General features: G+C 53.2%; 1 protein-coding gene across 5 annotated transcripts in view; it reads left to right on the top strand.

The window, feature by feature from the left end:
- The window catches only part of MBNL1 (muscleblind like splicing regulator 1), a 58997-nt gene that overhangs the window by 11406 nt on the left and 22353 nt on the right, over nucleotides 1-25238 (top strand). For all 5 annotated transcript variants that reach the window (XM_054282727.1, XM_054282726.1, XM_054282725.1 and 2 more), the window contains exon 2: nucleotides 3697-4584. In XM_054282727.1, the coding sequence (XP_054138702.1) occupies nucleotides 4411-4584 (174 nt within the window). In that variant the 5' untranslated portion in view covers nucleotides 3697-4410. The remainder of the gene's footprint in view (nucleotides 1-3696; nucleotides 4585-25238) is intronic.

The following is a 25238-nucleotide window of genomic DNA, read 5'->3' as shown; positions in this document are numbered from 1 at the left end:
CATTGTCATGAGGATGAATTCACGTTGTGTAATTATCTGTTCTTGCTGACAGTTCTCATGTCATTGAGACTGGTGTTTTCAGCTTCCACTTTCTCTAAGCATAAAAATAGCATTCTTCCCTGCCATCTTCTTCTTCAGAGCTGGGCTTCTTGCCTGCCCAGCTTTCTACATCTTTCTTTGAGAGACGTGTGTGAATTGAGATAACCAGGGATGTCCAGCCACCCCAGTTACAGGAACAGTGAAAACAGTGCCTCTTTGGGAGCGATTCTCGATGCAGGGAGTTACCTTATTTTTGTGTCAAAGACTGTAATGAGAGGGGAAAATGCATTGCTAATCTGTCTGCACATGTCTTAATAGCAATCAGGGGAAGTAACAGGAGTCTCTTCTGTGTCAGATTCACTTTCTTGGACATTTCCAGGTAACCTTTCCATTGATTTGTGAGGCTGTTTCTTAATCATTTTCATTGACCCAGCTCAGGAGACAACTAAGTCATCTCTGTTACCCTCCTAAGGAATGACTCCTCGGTGTTATTCTCTCTTCTGTCTCTTCTGAGAATTACTTTTTAATTTGCTATCAATCCTTGCAGCTTGATATTCAGTCAAGGCAAGGTTCTGCCTTGGCCAAACCACTGCTGCAGTATTCCCAAGACAAGTGGCAAACGCTTCCAGATTTCAAAAGGTGAAATTTAAAACCCACCTGTGGATCACAAGAATCTTTAGTACTGACTGCTCTGCTAGGTGAGGTCTAGAAACTGTCAGCCCCTAAATCAGTTTGAATTGAATGAAAAATAAGAAGTTCAGTCCTTTTCCTGTCCTGTCCCTATGGTTCTCCCTCTGGATTTGTTACAGTCGTTCCCACCTTATCAGGGACAGCCCCAAGGAGACATCACGTGTATCAGCTGGGTTTTGCAGACAGTGTATCTTCTAGCGTGTGAAGCTTGCTGGGGACTCCTCGGTGACTGAACTAGTATCACAAGAGAATTTTCAAGTGATGGGAAAACAGTTTATGCAGATAAAAAAGGATAATTCTATGCTAACATCTCCCTTTATTTAGTGGATATTGAAGATGAACTTCTGCTCTGACGTCAGGCTTTATTTCTGCTCAAAGGCTATTTTTAAAGCTGACATTTCTGGCTGTTTTCAGGTAGACAACAAACTATGACAAAACACTTTTTCTTCAAGCAACTGTTCGTACAATATATACATCTAGTATTTTTTTGTGTTCTGAAGATTTACCTTCGAGGCATCAGCTCCTTGGAGCAATGCTTTTCTTTTTGTGGGTGGCAGCCTGAAGAAGGAAGGGTGGAATTAGTTAGTGCAGTCACAAGTGTGTCACTGACCTCAGCACGAGCAGGATTTCTCTCTGAGTGGTGATTGTCCAAACCCTAACAGAAAACTTCTTACAAACCTGGGAGTAAAACATGGCCTTCCCAGGGATATTTCTCCTGTCAGTATATGAGAGCACAAAAGCCAGCTTTCATCTGTTTTTATTTTGGGTGCTGCCTTCATGCTCTCTTTCCTTTCTTGTTAGGGGTGACTGCTTCTGTAATGAGAGTGAAATATCTTGTTTGGGAACTGTGGCCTTTAACTTGCATTGGCTTTAGCATATAAAATGCATCAATTTGCTGTTCTAACTCTTCTTGGTGTTTGGAAAAATCAATGCTTGGTATGGATTGGTTACCAAGCTGATGAACAGGAGAAAACCCTGCTTAGAGCTGTTCCACAGCTTTGTGGTAGAGCCCTTCTTGCTGGCATTGGCAGCACCCTGTCCTGAGGGTCTCACAGGGAACAGATGTTCCTAGCACAATAACACAAGTCATTTTGTGCAGTGCAGGAGTGACGGTGGGAGGACACAGATCCAGCTCTTGGCTGTGGAGGACGAGTTGCAGTGCACCTTGGCTGAGAGCTGGGGGATGTGTTTAGGCTTCCAGGAGCGCTCTGATGTGCTGGTATTGCTGCACGAGGCTGCAGGGAGGCCTGGGGGACCTGCTGGCACACGGCCCCAGCAGCACATCCTCTGCTTTCAGATCTCTTGGTGCTAATCTGTCACGGCTGGGAAGTGCAAGAACCAAACTGCTTTGCCTGGACATTTGTAACAAAACAAGTTTTCGAGACCTAAGAATTCAGTATCCCGAGCACTGAGGAGTAGTGACCGGTGGTGCAGGATGACCCCGAACTTCAGACTTTTAGGCAGTTGAAGCAAATGAGTATCTGTGTTTACCACAAAGACACTTAGCTGTTAACCTGTGCTTGCAAGTAATTAGGTCGTTGTTTGTCTCTTGCTAGCAGGGATTAAAAACGTGGCATGATTTCAAGTGTCCTGGCAAAGAACACACGGTGCCTGTTGTAATCTCATTAGCTGTTAGGTGTGTTTTCCTTCCCCTGGAGTTGGTTGTTCTGATCACTGTGTCCCTAGAAAAAGACTGTAGCTTTTTCTCATCTGTTGGTTTGCATGCACGCTGACAGCGTTGCTTCCCAGGGTGTGATTCTGGGGTCTGTGTCAGTGACCTGCATTGGAGGGCGGTGGGAAATGGGAAGATGATGAAGCGGCGTCTTTAGAAAGACAGGTATGGGGCTAGTCCTGCCCTCAGCAGAGGCAGAGGATGCTGCTGGGGCTGCAGTGCTGGCAGAATCCCCGTGGCTGGCGCTGCCAGTGCGTCCCCGCAGTGCCACCAGGGTCCCTCCCCCCTGTGCAGCGTCCTCTGGGCACTGCGATCCTCAGGTGGGACAGGATCAGAACTATAATGTAGTATATATACCTATAACTATAACAGACAGGGACAGAACTATAATGTAGTTCATTATAGTGGATTTGCATTTGCAGGTGGCACCAGCTTCTGTAGCAGAGCTGGGCATGTGAGCGGCGGCATGAAGGGAAATCCCTGCAGCCCCCAGGGCATCCTTGGCGGCGTTGGCCCCGCTGCCGGGCGGCGTTAGCCCCGCTGCCGGGCGGTATTAGCAGTGTTCGCCCCGCTGCCGGGCGGCGTTTGCCCCGCTGCCGGGCGGCGTTTGCCCCGCTGCCGGGCGGTGTTCGCTCCGCTGCCGGGCGGTGTTCGCTCCGCTGCCGGGCGGCTTTGCGGCGGCCGGCGGCGCTCCCGCGGGGCGCTGCGGGCGCAGCGCTGCTCCCGGCGGCCAGGGCCGCTGTCCCCGGGGCCGCGGCCGTGTCCGAGCGGGCGGGCGGGCGCCGCCGGGGCCGAGCCGCTCCGGGGTCAGCGTGTCTCGGTGTGCGCTCACGCCGGGCGGCCCGACGGGGCGGTGCCGGTCCCGTTCGGCCTCCGCGTTGCGCGCGCCGGGGGGGGAGCCGCGGCGGGCGGTCAGGCTGCGCCGGGCCCGAGCCGCTCGGAGGGCCGGCGGGCGCTGCCGGTGCCGTTCCCGGCGCCGTTCCCGGCGCCGTTCCCGGCCGGCCCCGCTCGCCGGTACCGCCGGGCCGCACGCGCGGCCCCCGGCGGGCGCGCTCGGGGCAGCGCGGCGCGGCCGGCGTCTGACAGGCGCGACCTTTCATAAGACGGCCCCCGCCATTGGCTCCCTGCCCGGAGTGTCGCTGCAACGCTCGCCGCGATTGGCCCGCGGCGGTGCTGCCGCCCGGCCCCGCGGGGGGACGCGGCCCCGCCGCCCGCAGCCGTGAGTGCCCTGCGCGGGGCGGCGGCTCGCGGGGCGCCCGCGCCGCCCGCTCGTAACGTGTCTCTTCTCTCCACAGGTTGGTACTAAGAAGTGCCTTTCCTGACGTCGCTGCTGCTTGGGACCGCTTCTAGAGCAGCCGCTGCTTTTGCCTTGCTTGCTGCCAGCTAGACTGCGACGACAGCGCTCCGCCGCTGCCAGCCCCGTGCCCGCCGGGAGGAGGGTCCGGCGCCGCTCCCCCGCCGCCGCTGCACTGTGCACTAAAGTGTGCCGCGAAGGTCAGAGCTCTGCTGCCCGAAAGCCGAGGAGAGGAGGAGAAAAAGCCCAGCCTAAACCCGGTGTCGGTCGTTGCTCTAAACTGCTGCATCTGTCTATGCCAAACTAATCGATCCCGGTCGCACCGCAGAGCCCGCTGCGAGCCCGCTGCCCGGAGGCACCTGCCCGCCGCCGTCCCCGGGAGCAGCTCGGGAGCCGCTGCCGGAGCCCCACGCGCCCATGCTTGCGGCGGCCGCGCTCAGGACGGGATGCTGAGCGCTGCGCGGGGCTAGTCCGGCCGCGCTCCCTCCCGCCGCCCGCCCGGCCTCCCAGCCCCGCTAACGGTGCCGGCTCCCGACTCTGTGACACAGCTCTTCTCGGGATCGCAGCCGCCCGGTTTTACACGCACTCGTTTTAAAATAGGGAGCGGGGAAAAAAAGTGTTCTGGAGGTGGCACTTTCGTAATTTTCAGTTTATCAGTTCAGCTACCCGTTTGCCCGTTTTTATTGGAAATTTTAACTACCTGTAAAATCTAAAGATGGCTGTTAGCGTCACACCGATCCGGGACACAAAATGGCTAACGCTGGAAGTGTGTAGGGAGTTCCAAAGGGGGACTTGCTCACGACCAGACACGGAATGTAAATTTGCACACCCATCGAAAAGCTGCCAAGTTGAAAACGGACGCGTAATCGCCTGCTTTGACTCATTGAAAGTGAGTAAATATTACATTATTTTCAAGGATAAATGGTTAATGAAAGAAGCAGTTGTAGCCAGAGAAATCCTGCAGCCGAGCAGGAGCAAGTGCTGGCTGCCAGCAGTGGGGTATTTTGCTGCTTTTATTTTATTGACGCTTGTCGATTTGTGTTGCTGCTTTCCTCAGGGGAAGGGGAAGGATATAGGGAACGAAGGGAAAATACGTCTGGCGGGGCTCAAATCCTCAGTATGGCTACAGGGGCTCATTCTTCGCCTCCAAATTATTCCCTGCCTGTAGCTGGAATAAAGGGCACTTCACGTAGAAACAGCAAAGTCACTGTGAGGATTCTTTGTTTTTAATAGCACAAACCACGTAAGCAATATGAGGATTTGTTTCCATCTCGTAACTACCAGCGGGTTGTTGGTGTCCCTGGACAGCTGATGGTGAACCTTAGAAGAGTGTTTTCCTCCCTGGGTTATTCGGGTGCCTGTGAGCACCCTGCTTGCCTTTCTGTGTTGGCACTGGTGTGGTTATCCCATCTTTCTCCCAAGTGCTCTCGCTTAGGGGAAGGACAGCACTTAGCAGAAGCAAGGTGCCTCTGGACGTGCAAGCGTGGCAGGAGCAGAGAGGCTTTTCAGGAGGTACATCCCATCTAGGCACCATAAATACAGGGCTGTTGTTTCACTGTAGCTGCTGTGTCAGCGGTAGGTGTTAAATGTACAGGTCCCAGCTCCTTCCCTTGGGTTTTCACGATTTGAGTAACTTCACATGTAAAATACTCATACCACAAACAGCACAGAATTAATCCAGCGGAGTCTTGAAAGCATCAAAACTCGGGAAGCAGAAATTTGTCTGTCAGTTTTTTCTCCAGTGTGATTTTCTCTCCCTGGGCCCTGACCCCAAGAAGGGGAGCTGGCTGCTGGCAGGGCCGTGCTGGGAGGGAGCTGGGGCTGGGGCAGCTCGTGCAGCTCGTGGCTCAGCCGGGCCCAGCGCAGCGTGAGCGGGGCAGGAAGTGGCTGACAGCAGGTCTCTGTAGATCCGCAGCATCCCGAGCTTCACTGTGTGTCCTGTCTCTGGTCAGGGGATGGGGTGAAGCTCTACAGTGCTCTCAGGCCTGAAATGCTCCACCACCCCCAGCCATGGCTTAACTTGCAGATACTGAAAGGGTTTGTTTCTCTGTCGTTCAATGTATTTTTAAATACAGCAATTACAGTGAGTGCAGGGTATCAATTTTAAAATGTGGAAGTAAGACGTTTTTATGCATTAAGCAGGTGCCGGAGGTAGGAGCAGAGCCAGGGCTGCCCGTGGTGCCAGCGGGGAGTGCCAGCCCCGTGTGCCAGCGCGTGTCGGCGTGGCCGTGGGTGGCTGCGCGGTGTCACCGCGGGGTGGTGGTGCTGCCGGAGCACGGGCCCGGCCCCGGAGCCGCTCAGCCGCTGCTGTGAGTGCCACCGTGGGTTTGCTGGTGCAGCAGCACCCGCAGTGTCCCCGGCTCGGTTTCCCAGCAACGTGTGTCTGGCCAGCGCGGCCTGACCCCGCTGGCCTTGCTGCTCGTGGCGAGGATCTGCCGAAAGGCTGGAAAGCGGCCGCTAGAGTGACCCGGACATGATGTCAGTGCTCGCTGCAAGTGCCTTAAAATCTCAGTGCGGGACGGGGGTGCTGCCGGTGCCGGAGCCGGGCGGCGGCGTGAGCTGGTGTCTGTGTGAGAGGGGATGGAGCAGGGCCCGGCCTGCTTTCCCCAGCCCCGGCAGCGTGACTGGTCTTCTGCTGCCGTCAGCAGGGCTCTTCGCTTCCCTTTTTAATGCAGGAGCTGAGGCTGACCTTTGCCAAGCGCTGCAAGGTCCGTGGGTGATAACCGTGGGTAACGTTACAGCGCTGCTGCGGATCCTCGGAAAGGAGCGTGCTGCTGCCCTGTGGAGTCAGCGCAGGGGCCGAGCTGGGAGCTGGGAAAGAATCTGCTGTTTAAAAATACACTGCTGACCAGAGCTGTTTACTCGTGCTCATGCTGAAAGGTTTGCCAGGGGCTGAGCTCTGTGTGCTGGAGAGGCTCCCGGGGATGCGGGGCAGGATCCCGCGGTGTCCCAGCCCCTGGGCAGGGCGTTAGTTAGGGAGCTGGACCAGGCACGGGAATACCCTGGGGAAACGGCACCTGGAATATCCCCCTCTGGGGAATTCCCAGTCCAATCCCATTTGCTGAAGCCATTGCTCAGTTTTGGTTTTGTTTCAGCTCTGTGTCAGTTTTGGTGTGCGCCAATTTCAACAGGCTCTAGTCATTACCTTGTCTGCAATATCCCAAACTTTAGATGTTCTGCAAAAGCAATTTAGGGAGATGCTGCACCAGCTCTGTCTGGACCTTATAAGGTCAGTCAATACTTTAGTGCAGATTAAAAAAGATTTTTGGTTAGGACATTCAGAAGTAATTTTTAATTTTTCAGTAATTCAATATGGATGTAATGTCCTTGTTCTTTACTAAAATAGCAGCACGCTGAAAAATTGACCTTAATGTTAAAATATTTGATTTCTTATTAATGTATATAGTATTAATTATACTGCTATTCTTGCATTATCTCTTGAACGTGAGACAGATACTTAGTCAGTGAATTTTTCCCTACAAACTCCTGCATGTTGGCAGAGTTGAAACGAGGCGACCTTTGCGGTGCCTTGCAGCCCGGCGCGCCGCGCGATGCTGTGATGTGTCGCTGCGAGGCTCGGTGTGCGAGCTGACGTCAGGCAGGTGTGGGTGCCGCAGAGCCGCAGCCCTGGGCAGGACTCCTCGGGGCTGGGGCTGGCCTGTGTGCTGGGCCATTCCTGGAGCAGGAGCAGATCTCGGAGGGAGCCTGTGCGTGCGGTGCCCTTCGGCTCTGGCCCCGGCCCAGGTGTCCTCTGCGGGCGCAGCCGCCGCAGCCGGGCTCCGCTGCCCTGCCCTGCCCTGCCCTGCCCTGCCGGGAGGAGGCAAAAATAGATGCCAGAAGTGAAACTTGCAGCTTGGCTAAAGCGCCTTTTTTAAAATTACTATTTCCCCCTGCTGTGAAATGAAGGCACAAGCTCTGTGCAGGGCCAGAGCAAGGAGAGCCGTGTTGCCCCCCGAGGTGCCCGGCTGTGCTGTGTGGGAGCAGTGGCGCTGGGCTCTGGGCACCGTCTCTGGTTGCAAACACGTCCCGTGGGTGCACCTGGCAGCTCCTCCTTTCCTCACCTGAGCAGAACGAGCTGGCCCGTGGTAATTGGGAGCGTGGGGAGCAAGAGGCAGCCAGGCCGGTGGCTCTGACCTCTGAGGTGCTGCAGGAGGTCAGGGCTGGGACAGCCCCAGCGAGATGTTATAGATGTTATCGTCCTGCTGCCTAATTAGCGCTAATGGAACCTGCGGGGCTGGCCTCGGGGAGCGCGTGAATCAAGATGAACGTGTGTGGGATAATCTGGCCCTCAGATATTAGCAGGATAATTTTAAACCAAGAATGATTATGTAGTGTATTCAAATTATGCGCTGGAGCGGCTGACTCAGCTCCAGCTCTGGCTCTGCCTTGTTTAAATGCCGTAGGATTTTTTTCCTAAATTTGGATGCCTAAAAGCCTGTTAGACTGTCTGCAGCAAAAATAAGCTCGAGTTCCTAAATCAGGAAACTGGTTTGCAACAGAAATTTGATTTTTACCATAATTTTGAAACATTTTTTCTTCTTTCTTTTTCTTGGAAAAATAAGCCGAAGTAGAACTCGTTTTTGAAATTACGTTAGCTTCGTCAGATGTTCCGATAGATGAGTCATCCGCGTTTCCTGAAAGCTGAGATAAAGATGTCTGAACAATGGGGAGATGGATGTCAAATGCAAATTCTGGGGGAGCTGCAGATGCGCCGAGGCCACCGTCACCGTGGCCACTGCCAGCCCTGTGCTGGGCAAAGTGTCACACGGCAGGAGGGGCAGGGGGCTGGGTGTCCCCGTGCTGCCTGTGGTGCTGTCCCAGTGCTGCCTTTGATGCTGCCCTGGTGCTATCCCAGTCCTATTCCAGTCCTATCCTGGTGCTATCCCAGTGCTATCCCAGTGCTGTCCCAGTGCTGTCCCCAGTGCGGACCTGGTGCTGTCCCAGTGCTGTCCCAGCAGTGCCCTGGTGCTGTCCCAGTGCTGTCCCCAGCACTGTCCCAGTGCTGTCCCAGTGCTGTCCCCAGTGCGGACCTGGTGCTGTCCCAGTGCTGTCCCAGCAGTGCCCTGGTGCTGTCCCAGTGCTGTCCCCAGCACTGTCCCAGTGCTGTCCCAGTGCTGTCCCCAGTGCGGACCTGGTGCTGTCCCAGTGCTGTCCCAGCACTGTCCCAGTGCTGTCCCAGTGTGTCCCCAGCACTGTCCCAGTGCTGTCCCAGCGCTGCCCCGCTGTGCTTGGCCCAGCCCCACACCGGCTCTCTGCAGGGTGGGGGCTGCTGTGTTCCCAAACCTGCTGCTTCAGAGTGATCGGAGCCTCACGTGGCTTCGGTGGCCGTGGTGAGCGCAGGTCCCAGCCCGTGGCTTTGGAGATAACGTGCGCCGCGCGTGCTGCGCTTCCAAGTTGGCCTTTGGTCTCCTAAGCTATGCTCCCACTAAGGCGGCTCCTTCGTGTTCAAGCTGGGTGTCCCAATGAAGTGTAAAAGCTTTTTCTACTCTCTGTTCAACAGCTGGAAAGTCTTAAACTTCCACATTTCTCTGCTTTTTTTTTTTAATTCTAAGAAAAAGCTGGAAACCAGAAGTGTAAGTCACTTAGTGACAATGTCTGAGGTTGAAACTCTGGTGCCTTGTGTCTGAGACCCACCAGCACTTGGCATGATAGTATTTTATCTTCTGATGTAGAAGTGTTTATTTTTTTTAAATAGAACACCTGAATTCTGTAAAAGTGACTGCCACTTTTTCCAAGAAGGCTTAAAAATACATAAACTTATTCTTAATATTATTGCTGAAATTCACGAGCATCTTATTTCTTCTACTTCAGAGATGTAATTGTTAGTTGTTCAAGTCTCTCTACTAAAGTCCCTCTACTTTGTCACTGCTTTAAAAAATACTGATTTTTTTGGCTTGTTGTTCTCCCTCGTGTGACGCTTTCCTAAGGGTGTAGAGTAAGAACTCTTTCATTTATTACAAAGAGAAGAAAATCCCCTAAGCCTATTGCACTAATCATGTTGAGAGTGGCAGATCATGGGTCTGATTCCTCTTCAGTGAAGGCAGAAGAAGAAACGCAGAGCACCTGAGCAGGTGATTCCCGGGTGGTTTTACCTGTGTGGTGTCTGGCATCCCTGGGGCACGGGGCGGTGGCAGGACCGGGGGTGCAGGGAGGAGGCGAGGCTCGGGGCTGGGAGGCACACGGACACATGGCTGATTTCAAGGAAGCTCGTAAAGCAGTAACCCCTGGCAAAAAACGAAAACATAAACAATGTTCAAATTCCTAAGGTCTGATTTGCCATTTTTCTCCTCTCCAGCCTGTGCGTCTGCCAGCAGGCTGAGCTCCAGAAGAGGAAGCAAAGGGAAAAGTGGCAAACACATGGAGAAAATGGGGCAATTGTTAGGTGGAGTGGCACATAGTCCATTAGCAAACCAAACAATTGAAAGCACGTGTGTTCCTCTGTGGGAAGATAGATGGTGTTTTGAAATCTTATCAGGCCTTTGGACAGAGGAGTTACAACTAACTCCAGCCTTCGCAGCTCATTTTACAGTTTCAGCTCTGCCTCGGCAGAAAGAAATTAGGTAGAAATTTAAGCATTGCACTGCAGCATTTGCACTGTCATTTCTTAAAGGCTGTGCATAATAGAAACCAGCGTGGGCTCCTGTTACAGTCAGGAACTCTGCTGGGCATAGTCAAAATCAGTACAATTCTCAATTGGTTTGTAGAGAAGATGTAAAGAGGCAAAAAATAAGAAAACCTCATGTCAAGAACATTCAGACCTTTGTCCCAAGTCCTAACTGAGTGATCAGGAGCAGCCTGTGAGGCCTGTCTCCTTCCCAGGATGACCCCAAGTGTCTGTTTTTCCGAATACAGATGCCTTGTTGCCAAGGCTCGCTGAAATTTGTTGGAAGCAACAAATTACATTCAATACCGAACGATCGCATCTGTTTTTTGACTTTGGAGAAGCGCTGGTGTTTCTTTGCTGGGACTGCAGAGCCTGGTCAGCCCAGCTGGATGTTATTTAGGAACTACTGCCCCGGGTGCTGCTGAAAGGAGCGTGCGCTGCGTGCCAGGAGCTGCTGCCATGTCCCTGCCTGGGAAGGAGCCTGTCCTGCAGGTGGGCACCAAAGCCAGGGCACAGCCCCACAGCCCTCCCTGCCAGTGCTCAGCTCCAGCATCCCCCAGAGACAGAGCAGCAGGGTTTGGGCTGTCCCTGGTGCCCCGTGCTGGGCTGTGCTCCCGGCGGTGCCTCACAGCTGCTCCTGCCCCAGGGCTGCCCGGCAGCACTCCAAACGCCCCCAGGAAATCACAGGAGCTGCTTTCATCCCGATCCAGAGCGCTGCCTCGTCCCCCGATTCACAGTGCCACTAGGAGGATTACTGCTGTTGAAATAAGATTTAAGTCAACACTGAATTGTCAGGTCCTGAAACACAGGATTATGCTAGTAAGAAAAGCTTTGGGTTCATGGTTGAATTTATTGAAATACTTATGACTTATCCTCTTCATTAGGAAACATCTCAGGATTTAACTGATGCAGAACACACATTGAGGTAGTTGAAAGCAACTGCAATATTTGATCAAATAAAGGAAAATAGATCTGATGAAGTGGGTTTTTAAAGAAGAAGAAGAAATGCAGTGTAGTGCTTGTGGAGGGCTTCACCCTGGCACTAGCAAGCTGCTTCCTCAGATTGCCTTTTCGTTATATTCCACTCCCTGGATAGGCTTCTCAGCCCTCAGCCCTGGAGATCCCAAGAAGGTCTCTCTTTTCAGAAGGGGCTGGTGGGCTCTGATGGGAGAATGCTGATGATGCCTCCCAAGTTTGCTGACAGGAGCGGCAGGGGGAAGGGGCTGGCTGGGGAGCAGGTCTGGATCCAGCTTCATCTCAGAGCACTTCAAGTCCCGTCAAGTTCCTGGAAAGACTCTCTTGAGCTCCAGATTTCTCTGGACCATTCCTAACTTGGCAAAATAGTACCGAGAGTTAGCAAAAAGAGAGTGCTGCTTGAAAAGAGGAGCAGTTCTGGGAGAGACAAAAGCTGGTTACTTTTTGTTGGTGCCATTTCACTGAATGTGCATGGGTTAATTCCAGGCTTACATCAAGGCATAAACGGTTGTGAGATTGAGATTTAAATTTGAAAGAGAGGAATTGCAAAGTACGGGAATTGTCCCACACGTGCCCACTGGACCAGGAGCCAGCTGCCATAGACAGGGAGCTGTGGGGATGTGGAGGGTGGCTGGCTGCAGGGCCACCTCTGCTGGGGGGACACACCTGTGGGACAGGAGGAGCGAACATGCCATTGAATCTGGGATGGAACGGGGCAGTTTGTGGTTGGGGCAGGGCATGGGCAGGAGTTGGCTCAGCCCTGGGGGACAGGGTCATTTGTGTGTGGACATGCTGGAAAGCTCCAAAGCCAGGGCAGCTGCAGGTGTAGTAGGTAACTAGCACTTTGCAGGAGTAAAAAATCATTGTTTTCTGCTCGCTCTTTATCTTTAGACTGGGATTCTGTCTAAAATCCTGTAAGGTTCATTGCTTACTTGGTTCATTGCTTACCCTCACGATACTGGGTGAGGAAGAGGTTGTGTTTTGTTAATTTGAGAGCATCTTTCCAGCTCTGTCTGTCTCAGGGAGAGGTTCTCACTCCCCCCAGGAGCCCAGCAGGTTTTTAGGTGTGCAGTAGCCCCCACAGCAATGTCAAACAGCACCATTTTTCTTGCTTGGTTCTGTTATATAGGAACAAGAGTGTGCACATTTAACCGAAGTCTTTTGAAAAGAATAGGCAGAACGAAATGTTTTCTGGGTCTTTGGGGCTCGCTGTAAAGTGACATTGGTGAAGCGAATACTGAGTGCAAAGGAAGAGCACACTTGGCAGTGTGTGTGTGCAGAATCCAGCAGGCAGCAGCTCGGAGCACACTGTGCCATCAGAGACAGGCTGGGCTGCAGCTGCACGGGCTGCTGGGCTGCTGTCCCTGCCCCTTTCTCACAGTGCACTCAGGGTTTACAGCCTGCTCTAGGTGGGAAACCGTGCCTGCAATTCTGCTTGCTTTCTGCTTGTAGGGTGGATGATTTTTTCGGAAAATCATCTGCATTGACATACCCTTGCTTGTCTGGTGCCCTGGTAAAATTTTCCCTGCAGTGAGCTGAGTCAGGAGACAGCCCAGATGTCTGCAGTGGCTGTAACCAAATAAAAATGCAGGTGAGCTGGGAAAGCCCCTGCCTGGGCAAACTGAAGGGTTAAAGAGTTCCCTTAGAGGAGACAGAAGAGTCAGTACTTTGTGTCTACTAGTTGTTATTTACTCCTGCTGTTGGCTGATTGCTGGCTGCACCTCCTGTCTGTGGAGCAGAGTGAGGTGCTTCCCTTGGGCTGGGCATGCAAGGGATGGATGGATGGATGGATGGATGGATGGATGGATGGATGGATGGACGGATGGACGGACGGACGGATGGATGGATGGAGGGATGGAGGGAGGGATGGATGGATGGATGGATGGATGGATGGATATGGCAGCTTTAATTCCCAGTAAAGTACCTTAAAATGCAAAGCTCTGTTGACAGTGGAACACAAGGAATTGTTTCATAAGTGGAACACAAGGAATTGTTTCATAGTAAAATACTTAATTTCTGATTTAAATTTCCAGGTGATAGTGGAGGGCTGTGGTGGGGTTGGTGAGTCCAGGGAGCACCTCACCAGGCTGGGCATTTGCTGCGGAAGTGGCAGTGTGTGCACCTGCAGCTGGCAAAACAGACATGCAGCACAGAGTGAGCTCACTGCAGCCAGGACAGGGCTGGGGATTTTCTCCATGGCTGCACTGAGCAGGAGGAAATGGGATTTTTTATGAGAGTGGTAAAGGTGATTAAGTCTCCAAGTAGAAGAGAAGACAAGGCAGAAGAGAGAAAGAAATTAAAGGGAGGGACGGAAGAGAGACAAAAGGCTGAAGAGGTCAGATGCTGTTATAGGAGAGAGGGCTCTGTGTGAGCAGATGGGAGGGGAAGGGGAAGCCAGAGCAAAGCACAAGCCAGGGAGATCAGGAGATATCAGAGGGTGTAGTGTGCGGGCAGGCTCCAAGATTCCTTGACAAAATGTGTTTGTTCCCCGCTTCTGCCAGCTCTGTGCAACAGGTCTTCTGCACCTAGTTCCAAACGTGGTTACTGGCGTGGTTAAATATATCCGAAAAGAAAAATAACACTTGCTGATGGATTTTTTTTTGTTGTTGTTCCTGTGGAGGAAAGCACACCTCTGTTTTGCCTTGTTGGAATCCTTTAGCATTTGGCTTCATTAAGTCCAGCGCTGAAAATCAGAAGGGAAGTGAGGTCTCCTGTCCATGTTTAGTCCATTGGCTGAAGACACCGCTAATGTTTGTAACAATGTAGAATATTTCTACACAGCATTTGTCACATATTTATGGTTTAGATGTTTCCGGTAAATTTAGATACCTAAGGAATTAGACACTGACAAAGTAGCAACACTGGAAGGTTGAAGTTATTTGTTATACTTGTCAGCTGTTCTGCTCTGGGCTACACACGCACTGTAGACTGCTTGTGTATGTGCTTGTGCTCATTGTATTTTATATATCATGTATGTATGTCTGTGTGTATATGACTCCTCCAGGTTTTTTCCAGGCCGTGTGTTTTGTGTGTTGACTTTATGCAAAAAGGAGCATTCAGAAACTGCAAAGACCTTTTGTGAATTAAGAAGCTACTTTATGCTTAAAAATACTTAAAATCGTAGCTGCTAAAAATACACTCGTATTTAATATTTAAAATTTGGAAGGCATTGCTGGATTTTATCGTTGTCTGGAGTACAGCCATGGGTCAGTTGTCCAGCACCATCTGTAGCTGTTCCATTCTTTCTTCTCTGTTCTGTTTAAATCACGAATAATTAAGTGTTTCTGAGTGACTGCTCAAGTTCTGTTTTGATCACCTGACAAATGACTTGGTTCAGCTTCTGCTCCTCAATGTTGTGTAGAAGCTGTCTGAGCCCTGGCAGCTGCAGAGGCAGGGATTCCCCGAGGCTGTGGGGCCAGGGAAGAGCAGGATCAGCTGTTGGGAGCAGCACATCTCCGTGTCCCTGGAATGCTGGGGTTCTGAGCTCGTGGGCATCATGGTGGGCAAGGCTGTCACTGTCAGCTTGTGTCTTTGTAGGGAGCTTGTGGGGTACAAAGTTCTCATTTTCTATTTCACTGCTTTGCTGTTTTACTACTTTTAGAGTGAGTCAGGTCTCAGATAAAAAAAAGGTCATGGAAAAGAGAGGAGTTCAATATTTATTTCCTTTTAATACTCACAAACAAGTTGTTTCCTCTCATAGATCTAAGTGAAATATATTAAAAGAGAATGGAGGTTTTTGAAGAGCAAGCACCTGTAAGGCAGCCCTGCAACCCAGCCCCGAGGCTGATGCTCTCATCTCTGGAGCTTTGATTGTGCCTCACACATGCTGAACTTGGGGAAAAAGTGCTTCTGCAGTGAGATCATGATACGCCAGTCCTCCCTCTGAATGTTCCTGTTTGTTTCATCAGCTCGGTTGGCTCCCACACATGGAAAGTTTTTCATTTCCCACCAGCTATGTGGCTGAACACTTGAAGTGAGAGTGCTTGAGTCTTCAGGTCACACACACACAGGATCTGCAGAGGTGGCATTTCCTGCAGCTCAGCGTGTGCCCCAAGGCGGTGACACTGCTGAAATGTCCTACAACGCCATCAGACTGCCAGGAGCAGAAACCACAGGGTCATTTGGGGTGGAAAACACCTCCAGGATCACCGAGTCCCAGATGTGCCCGATCCCCACCTTGTCCCCGGCCCAGAGCACCGAGTGCCACCCGCAGTCATTCCTTGGGCACCTCCAGGGCTGGGGGCTCCATCGCCTCCTGGGCAGCCCCTGCCAGGGCCTGACCACCCTTTCTGTAAAGAAATTCTTCCTGGCAATGCTGCTTCCCACAGAAGGTCTGCCTCTGTAAAACGATGCCGCTCCTCTTTCCTGTTTGCCAGTGGGCTGGGGTTTTGTGTGTTCCTCCTGTGCTGCCCTCGGGAGGAGCAGAGCCCTGCCCAGCTCTCCTTTGGGACGGGACACGGCAGGTGAAGATAAACTGTCAAAGGGAATTCTGACCGCAGAGCAGTGCTCGGCATGTTTTGTGGCTATTTAGCTTCAGAAAAATAAACCCTGCCGCCTGTTTGCCACGAGTCCGTGTGCACTGACCTGCTCTGTTCACAGCGTGGCAAGGGCAGGTGGGTCTGCACCTCTGTGTTCCTGCATGCCCACGAGCTCTGCGAGGCCCTACAGACACTGAAAACACCTTTCTGCTCCTCTGGTGTCACTGTCACCTCTTTCATAAGCCTTTCTGAGCGTTTTTCTCCTCAGTGTGTGCCCGACAGAGTTGAGCTTTTCAAGACTTTTGCATCAAATATTCACCCTGCGTTTCTGAGCACACAGAGGCTCTCACCTGGTCCTGCTCTGTGTGAGTGTTTGTTCTAGCAAGGAGCTGCATTTTTAGAAGCAAAGCCTATGCAGAGGCTTTATCAGAGAGAGGCTGGAGAGCTGCTGAGAGCAAGCAGTGTTTCCTGGTAGCTGTAATTGTATTTGCACTGGTGCGGACAGAGCAGATAGATACTGTCTTTATTTGCACACTGCCTTACAGTAGGTCTTTGTTCTGTCATTTTGCTGTCATTTTGTTTCATGTGGAAAGTGAGCAAGGCCAAACCTCTGGGGTAGAGGGTAGCAGGGGTGCAGAGTGTGTAGTTACAGCAGCACCGCCTGTTAGAGATGCTTAAATGAGTGCACACATCCATCAGACGGCTTTGTCTTTGTGAAATATTGATCTGCAATATCAATGTTAAGAGGCCTGGAAAGCACTTAGTGCAGGAAATTATTCCTGAGCTGCATGAGAAAGAAACCTGTGACTGATATAGGGCCTGTTGAGCCCTGTGTCCTGCCTTCCCCTCCTGAGCAGTGCAGCGCAGAGCTGAGCAGGGGATTCAGCCTTGGTGTGGGCTGAACCTTCCCGTGTTGGTTGGTGCTTCCATGTGCAGTGTTAATGATTCCGTGTGCAGTGTTAATGATTATTGGATCGTGCCGTGGGCATGTCAGGGGTGGGGCTGGACACTGCCCCGAGGGCAGGGAGGCTGCACCTGCCCTGCCTGGTTATCCTGGGGATGGCTGAGCCCCCAGGTGAGAAATTCAGCACGCACTGCTCGTGCCCTGCGTGCCCCCCTGTGCCCTGCGTGCCCCTCTGTGCCATGCGTGCCCCCCTGTGCCCTGCGTGCCCCTCTGTGCCCTGCGTGCCCCCCTGTGCCCCTCTGTGCCCTGCGTGCCCCCCTGTGCCCTGCGTGCCCCCCTGTGCCTTGCGTGCCCCTCTGTGCCCTGCGTGCCCCCCTGTGCCCTGCGTGCCCCTCTGTGCCCTGCGTGCCCCCCTGTGCCCTGCGTGCCCCCCTGTGCCCCTCTGTGCCCTGCCCTGCTTGGTTATCCTGGGGATGGCTGAGCCCCCAGGTGAGAAATTCAGCACGCACTGCTCGTGCCCTGCGTGCCCCTCTGTGCCCTGCGTGCCCCTCTGTGCCATGTGTGCCCCCCTGTGCCCTGCGTGCCCCTCTGTGCCATGTGTGCCCCCCTGTGCCCTGCGTGCCCCTCTGTGCCATGTGTGCCCCCCTGTGCCCTGCGTGCCCCTCTGTGCCCTGCGTGCCCCCCTGTGCCCTGCGTGCCCCTCTGTGCCCTGCGTGCCCCCCTGTGCCCTGCGTGCCCCCCTGTGCCCCTCTGTGCCCTGCCCTGCTTGGTTATCCTGGGGATGGCTGAGCCCCCAGGTGAGAAATTCAGCACGCACTGCTCGTGCCCTGCGTGCCCCTCTGTGCCCTGCGTGCCCCCCTGTGCCCTGCGTGCCCCCCTGTGCCCTGCGTGCCCCCCTGTGCCCTGCGTGCCCCTCTGTGCCCTGCGTGCCCCCCTGTGCCCTGCGTGCCCCTCTGTGCCCTGCATGCCCCCCTGTGCCCTGCGTGCCCCCCTGTGCCCCTCTGTGCCCTGCCCTGCTTGGTTATCCTGGGGATGGCTGAGCCCCCCGGTGAGAAATTCAGCACGCACTGCTCGTGCCCTGCGTGCCCCTCTGTGCCCTGCGTGCCCCCCTGTGCCCTGCGTGCCCCTCTGTGCCCTGCGTGCCCCTCTGTGCCCTGCGTGCCCCCCTGTGCCCTGCGTGCCCCTCTGTGCCATGCGTGCCCCCCTGTGCCATGTGTGCCCTGCGTGCCCCCCTGTGCCCCTCTGTGCCCTGCGTGCCCCTCTGTGCCCTGCCCTGCTGGCTGCCACAGGACACGGAGCTTCCTGCCCCTGCTGGGGTGTCCTCTGCTCCTGCTTGGTTTCCAGGGAGCTGTTGAGTGCCTCAGGGTTTGGTTTTTGACGGAAATGTGACAAGTGTGTCCCGCAATGGAAGCGGTGCTGCATGTGAGCTCCCAGTGCTGCTGCAGCGGGGCCCCCAGCCCTGCCCTGGCTCCGCTGGTTCCCGCAGGGACTGCAGGGTGTTTATTTGGTTAGGAAGCTTTTGCTGGGCCTCGTGCACACTTGCAAGGTAAAACAAACCTGATGTGTCACCCTTTGTTTACCCACGACACTTTCCCTTTCCTACTCTTGCTTGCTTCAATTTGTTTTTGTTAAAGACTTTTAACTCTCTGTTTGCCTTCTAATGTTGAATGCATCAACATTTTTTGGTATCGTTTTTTTTTGTCCCTGAAGTCTGAATTACTTAGATTGAGTCCCCTTTATGAATTTTTGAACTATAAACTTAGTTTAAGTTTTTTTATTTCTCTTCTGCTGTACCCTTTGTTATTTATATCTTTTTCTTTCCTCATTTGCCTAAGCAGTAAAAAACTGTTACTCAAGCTTGTCATCAGTTGGCCATGGTTTGGTGGCTTTCTTTATCTGGCTTCTGATTACTTCAAATTTGTCTTTTCTCTTGCCTCTGTGGATGATGTAGTAAAGTCTTGGGTTTGTGTTTTTCTAGTCCCTTTACCCAGCGCTGTTATCCCCTCATCAGTGACGGGCAGACCATATTTCAACAGTAATGGGTACTTTCCTCGCCATCAGGGAAATCTGATCTTCCTTTCAGCTTTGCTCCCCACTCCTGAGGCTTCTGCAAAGTGCCTCTATGATTGAGTACCAGCTGGCCTGGGAGCCGCCAGACCCACGGTAATTCCATCCCCAGCACAGTGTTCTCTGGGGGCTGTTGCTGGTGCTTTCTTGTCCACCCCAGACCAGTGTTCTCCATGCTGAGTTGGCGTGCTCTCCGTGCTGGGGAGGAGCTGGCTATGTGGGTTAAGGGGTCACAGTTCCCCTGGGGGAGCCTGTGCAGGGTTTGGTGCAGTGGGACACCCAGGACAGCCTCTCCTGGCCAGGGAAATGTGTCCATGCCTCCCCTGCCATAGTGGAGCACTGCTCCTCTCCCAGCCCTCCCATCCGTCCCGGTGTTCCGCTCCCCTCCGCCTCGCTCACATGCTCGCTTTTTTTGTCCAGAAGTGACTAAGCTTCCTGTTATTCCACTCTGTCAGTTTTTCCCCAATCCTGCTGTCGTGTTGGGCAATATTTACTTGCCAGCAGCTTCCTCTGCCGCTGTCCCACTCTGCTCCGTCCTGCTCCCACTTGCATCTTAATTTGTTATTTGTGGCCCTCAGGGATGTTCACTTTCACTCTGTTGGGCTTATTTCCACTAAAGCCAGGATTTATAGAGAGCTGTGAACCCCAGGAGAACGTTACCTGGATGCTGCAGAAATGCACTTGGACTGTTTGGTCTGTGGAGGGAGAGCTGCACTGTGGCTCACAATGTGAGCACACCTGGCACAGGTGCAGCCAGGGTGGCATTGCAGCGCTGTCCTGAGCTGTCCCTGCCTGTTGGGTGTGTCCAGAGGAGTCGTTCCTGCCTCGTTTGAAGCCACAGGCACGCTTTGGTTTAGCAGGGCTTTCCTTTGGATGATGGGAGATGGAAGGAGCAGCTCGGGAGAGGTTTTCCCTCTGGAGCTCCGGGCAGCCTGGAGGCACTGGGCGATGCCGTGGGGAGGTGGAGGGTGACTCTCTGCCTCTCCTGCGTGCTGGGCACGGCTGGCAGGGGGCAGTGGCTGAAGGCTTCCCTCACGGACCTGTCCCAGCCCCTGTGCCCAGGCAGGGCTCAGGCAGGGTGGGGATGTCCCCAGTCCGGCACCGTGCCAGGCTGGCGCACCTGGCCCCGCCACGTGCCTCCGCCGGGACCCGCAGCAGCACACGGCCATGGCCGCCCAGTACCGCCGGTGTAAAAATAACACCTCGGGAGGAATAAACAAGCTATTTTTGTGTGTCAGGGGTGGCCCTGCAGAGCTGGCTCGGGGCCTTGCCCTGCGCTGCCACCGAGGGCTCATTCAGACATTGGGAGCGGCCTGAGGCGCTTCCCTCGGTGCTGGGAGGGTGGGATGGTGCCAGTGGCACCCGGAGGTGTCCCTGTCCCCAGAGGGGCTGCTGGCTGCAGGCGCTGCTGCTGTGCCACCGGGCAGGGCACAGCCAGTGCCAGCTCCTCAGGGCCCCAGCAGCGCGGCCGGGTCCCGCTGGAGCTGCTGCTGGCTCGGGTGCTGCTTGTGCCCAGGTACAATTGATTACATGGGACTGCAGCAGGTAGGGAGGGAAACTTTACCTGGAAGCAAATAGGGACAGGGCTGGTAGGAAATGAATAGTGCCTGGCCGAGATTGGGTGTGAAAACTGACACATAAATGTCACAGCATGTAAAATAGTTTCTGATACGTAGAATTAAACTGCTCATGACCCCGAGGCTACAGCAGGGCTGGGTACGCAGGGAAAGAGCATCTCTCTTTTGTTTTACTCTTTTATGGCACTTTAGCACTACAACAAGTAGTAATTTTGATTGTTTTACTTTGCACGCGCTGAGTTCTGTCAATTGCCAAATTCCAGGGTGACGTACCCATCAGGCTCCGTGGGTTTTATGGTGGCGACACGTGCAGAAACAAAGGCCAAGGCTAACAATCCTACTTATGTGATAATTGTGATATGGTGGAGAGTAAAGGGAGAAGAGCTGTGTTCAGTCTGTCTTGCACATTTAAGGAAAGATGCAAGGCTAGTTTTCTGTCAGCCCAATATTTATCTTTTAATGATTGTTCTTTGATTTTCACTTCAAACCAGACAGTATGAGCTATTAAAAAATTAAAATTCAAAGTGACCAGGGGTACTTGATTGCCAGGCCACAGAAGGGAAGAGGAACAGTGTGGGATAGGAGGGTGCCTTGGGGTGGGAGGGGGTGGTCCCTGGCAGGGGGATGTGGCAGTGCCCTGGGGGGGGACATGGCAGTGCCCTGGGCTGGGGGATGTGGCGGTGCCCTTGGCAGGGGGATGTGGCAGTGCCCTGGGCTGGGACATGTGGCAGTGCCCTGGGCTGGGACATGGCTGTGCCCTGGGCTGGGGGATGTGGCGGTGCCCTGGGCTGGGGCATGGCAGTGCCCTGGGCTGGGGGATGTGGCAGTGCCCTGGGCTGGGGCATGGCAGTGCCCTTGTCTCAGGGGGACATGGCAGTGCCCTTGGCAGGGGGATGTGGCGGTGCCCTGGGCTGGGCACCACGGTGCTGGAGGCTGCTGCTGATCTGGGGGTGCCTCTGGGCACGAGGCTCGTGTGTTGCCCTCGTAGGTGATCGTGGCTGGGTTCATTAATTCCTCCTGATCTGCTGATTAAGGGTCTCCTGTCTGCCGCTGGTCCTGGCAAGCTGCGCTGACTGATGTTAAAGGGTGTTTTGTAGGAAATCAATGTCTTGTCAAAAGTTCCCTCTTGTGGAAAACAGGTGCAATTTTTTCTTAGAAGTTGTTAAAGATTCCCTGATTTTGTTTTGGTTGGGTTTTTTTTTCCCAAAAGATAAATTCTTCTACTTTGTTTAGTTCCTAAAATTCTTGTTGGACAGTGGCAGTGCTTTCTGCCTTACTCAAGTGCGTTTGTGGGTTTGTCCTTTAGTCACAGTGGGATTCTGGCTGGAAGAGGCATCCACTGGCCTGATGTGTCCTGTTACTGGAAGCTCTGGGTGGTTTTCCTTCCATTCCTGTGTGAACTTCTCTCATTCTTTGGGTTTGCAAGGCAGGGCAGCGCTGGCCGTTCCCCACACGCCTCCGGTCAGTGGCGCTGTGGTGGTGACAGCCGTGAGCCTTCGCTGTCACACCTGTGGGTCACCCCATGCTGCTCCAAGGGGTTCAGTGTGCACCTTCCACCTGCTCTGATGGACTTCAGTGCTGCCCCAGCCCCCTGTGGAAGTTGCTCTCCAAGTTTAGTGTTCAGTGGTGCAGTGACATCAGACTGCACTGCTTTGGGGCTCCAGAGCCCTGAGGGTGAGGTGCGCCCTGCCTCCCCCAGCAGCCTGTCCTGGGTGCCAGGTGTGCTATATGGGCCTCTCTTTGCTTTTATTACTGACTGGACTGAATGGCCTTCATTTGTTTATCATGTCAGCCAACCGCACAGAAAAGCCAGAAGTGTGAAATTTTTGGTGGCCAGAGGCAGAACTTGGTGCCAGCTGCCAAAGGCAGCCTGTCAGTGGGCATGGCACCCACGCAGGGGTCCCTGCTGCTCTGACGGGCTGAGGGCTCTGTAGTGCCCAAGAAGCTCCGTCCCAGCCCTGACAGCTCTCCCTGCTGCCTCCACGCCACTCTGGGTTATTTTGGCAGTCCTGGAGGTGTGTGGTAATTAAGTAGAAAGGTTTGGATGTCATCAAGCAGTATGATTCCCTCTTAGGCGTTTATTGTGCTGTAAAATGTCTCTTGCATGTGTCAGTCAGGGACCTGGAGCTGTTTGCATTCCTGAGAATCAGGGCACCTCTCCATGGTGCTTTCAGGGATTTCAGGGGACGCCCTGCAGCCCCTGGGTTTGTTCTGTCAGGGCTTTGGCATTGCTGAAGGGAGTCACGATCATTTCTCATGCCGCTCGTTCAAACTTGGATCCTTTGTACACTCTGGGCCAAAGTTCCTCACGCTGAGACAGCGGCTGTTGGCTTTTCCAGTGCCAGCAGCCCCTGCTCCCCCTGTGCCAGGAACCCGCTCTGTACCTGTGCACAGGTACCTGTGCCCCTGCCGTGCCCCTGGGCAGGGCTCGCTGTCTGATTCTGAGAAAAGTGGCATCTCGGAGCAGAGCTCGGGGGATTAAATTGAAATCTTATCTCCAGGCTTCGGCATTGGTCCACAGAACAGTTCCCATTTGAGGCTGACCTTGGTTTCAGAAAAAATGTTTTATTTATCTGTAAAGATAGGTGCAGGCAAATTTGTTCTTTGAGCAGAAATTCTTCTCTGTGAGGGTGGTGAGTCTGGCGTGACCCTGGCACAGGTGCCCAGAGCAGCTGTGGCTGCCCCTGCGTCCCTGGCAGTGCCCAAGGCCAGGCTGGACAGGGCTGGGAGCACCTGGGACAGTGAGAGGTGTCCCTGCCATGGCAGGGGGATTGGAACTGGGTGATCTTTAAGGTCACTTTCAACCCTAACAAGTCTGTCATTCTGTGATGCTATGAAATTTCACATTTAGAACTTTTCCTCTCAGAGTGCTTAGTTTCACCTGTGCTCAGTTGTATACTCAAATCCTGGTTTGAAATGAAGTTTAATAAACTTCCCAAATTTCAGTCAGAATTTATCGTTTAACTTCACTTGAATAAAATAATATTTTAATAATTATTTTCCCCACTAGTGTTGGGGAATTTATTATTTTTCAGTCAATAATATATTTGCCTGACATATGTATTCTAATAATGTTTAAATTGTATTGAAAACAGCATGTCAAGGTACTGTACTTGCTAAAAATAAGGGAAAAATACAACTAAAAGTATAACAAGAAAATCAGGAAAGGTATAATTCTTATATAAACTCTTGTCAATAAAAACCCCAAACACGTGGGTGTGCTGGCATTTCAGGATTCAATTCCAGTGTCTGAAAATCCAGCAGTGAATCCAGCAGTGATTTCCAGCTGCCAGGGTGCCCAGCTGGGGTCCCTGTGATGGGCTCAGTGCTGTGGTGGTGTCCGTGCAGACATGGGGATATACAAACATTTGTAGTAATACCGAGATCAACCACATATTGCATTGAATATTTATATAAATGTTAAAAGCACATACATTTCTAAATACATAAATATAAATAAATCGAATATTTATATAAATGTTAAAAACACATAAAATTTTAAATACATAAATATAAATAAAATTTGTAAAAGTTAAAGAATTTATGTGAGTACTTGTATGTCCCTATGTGCTTGATGCATCTCTGATGCTGTTACGACATGAGAACTGGGCTCACTTGGGGGTGTCCCAGCAGCCACCTTACCCCGGCTCAGGGTGGCTGGGGCTGGACAGGTGCTCAGTTAACATCACTGTGGGTGCAAACAAAAGTGGCACAGGTGTGAACGTCCCCTTATCCGCATCCTCACGGCACTGTTGTGGCACTGGGGATCATTCTGTGCTCCCTCGGGGCTGAGGAGGAGGAGGAGGGACCCACAGACAGCAGGAGCACAGGGAGGGTTTTGCTGCTGAGCTGGTGTCTTTCCTCCTGTTTGGTGTGCTGGCAGTCTGCTTGCTCTGTTTGCTTTTTTCTTTCTTTTTTTAAATCCTGTTGTATTTCATGGCAGTAGGACAGCTCCCATAGGAGTGCTATTAGCTGTGCTAGCCAAATGATCCATTAGAGGGGTTGAGGCTTTTATGTGCAAAATCACACACAAAGACGTCACTAAGTGGTCACTTTGGTGTGTTTTCACAGGAAAGCATTCACTTTAAAAAGCGTCTGCAGAGCGCTGCCATCAGTATCGTGTGCCACAGCAGCAGCCCTGGGGAGCTGAGGGGGCTTCGCAGGGGTGATGCCCTCACCTCCGTGCCCCGGAGATGTGTGTTTGCCCCAGCTGCCATTCTGCTTGCTCCGAGAGTTGTTTGGGGGTGTCCAGACCCACAGCCCCCCATGGCAGGCTGTGGGGCTGTGGGCTGGGGGAGCTGCGGGTCTGGGGGCGAGCGCTGCCCCCATTGCCTGAACCAGCTCTGGGCACGGCCTGGTCCCAGCTCTGGGCAGAGGGGCCATGGTCCCAGCTCTGGGCACGGCCTGGTCCCAGCTCTGGGCAGAGGGGCCATGGTCCCGCCGCGTGCAGTGCCCCTGCAGCAGTGTTGGGCTGGCCTGCAGGCAGGCTGTGCATCAGCCGTGTGCATCAGCTCAGGATGGCAGCCCTGCCTCTGGCTGGCCTCACGGGTGTCAGTCACCGACTCTTGGCTGCTCCAAGGCAGCCATGCAGCCCCGTGAGATACTGGAAAGGGTTCTCTGAATGTGGCAGGCGGCCTCAACACAAAGCGCCCGCAAGCAGTGTATTTTTAAAAAGGAAACCATAGCTTACGTGGAGTTAAATGTTTTCCTGTAAAACCCCTGGGCATCAGGATAAATAGTTTTCCCATTTTCAGGCAATAGTTCCTGGTACGTAGCAGCCATCGTCCTGCTCGGGTTCAAACGCGCTGGGCCACAGGGATTTGTGCTCCCTGACAGAGGGAGGTGTTTGTGTGTTTGCTTTGGATCAGAAGGGTTCCCTGAGCTCCAGCTGCACTGCTGGGCTGTGGCTGCTGCTGCTGCAGCTCTGGCATCCCCAGA

The sequence above is a fragment of the Melozone crissalis genome, unplaced genomic scaffold, assembly GCF_028551555.1.
Source record: "Melozone crissalis strain CALT ecotype California unplaced genomic scaffold, PUWL_Pcris_2 ptg000034l_1, whole genome shotgun sequence".
Classification (NCBI taxonomy): domain Eukaryota; kingdom Metazoa; phylum Chordata; class Aves; order Passeriformes; family Passerellidae; genus Melozone; species Melozone crissalis.
Note: the sequence above shows the minus strand (reverse complement) of the source record. Positions and strands in the feature narration are given on the sequence as shown.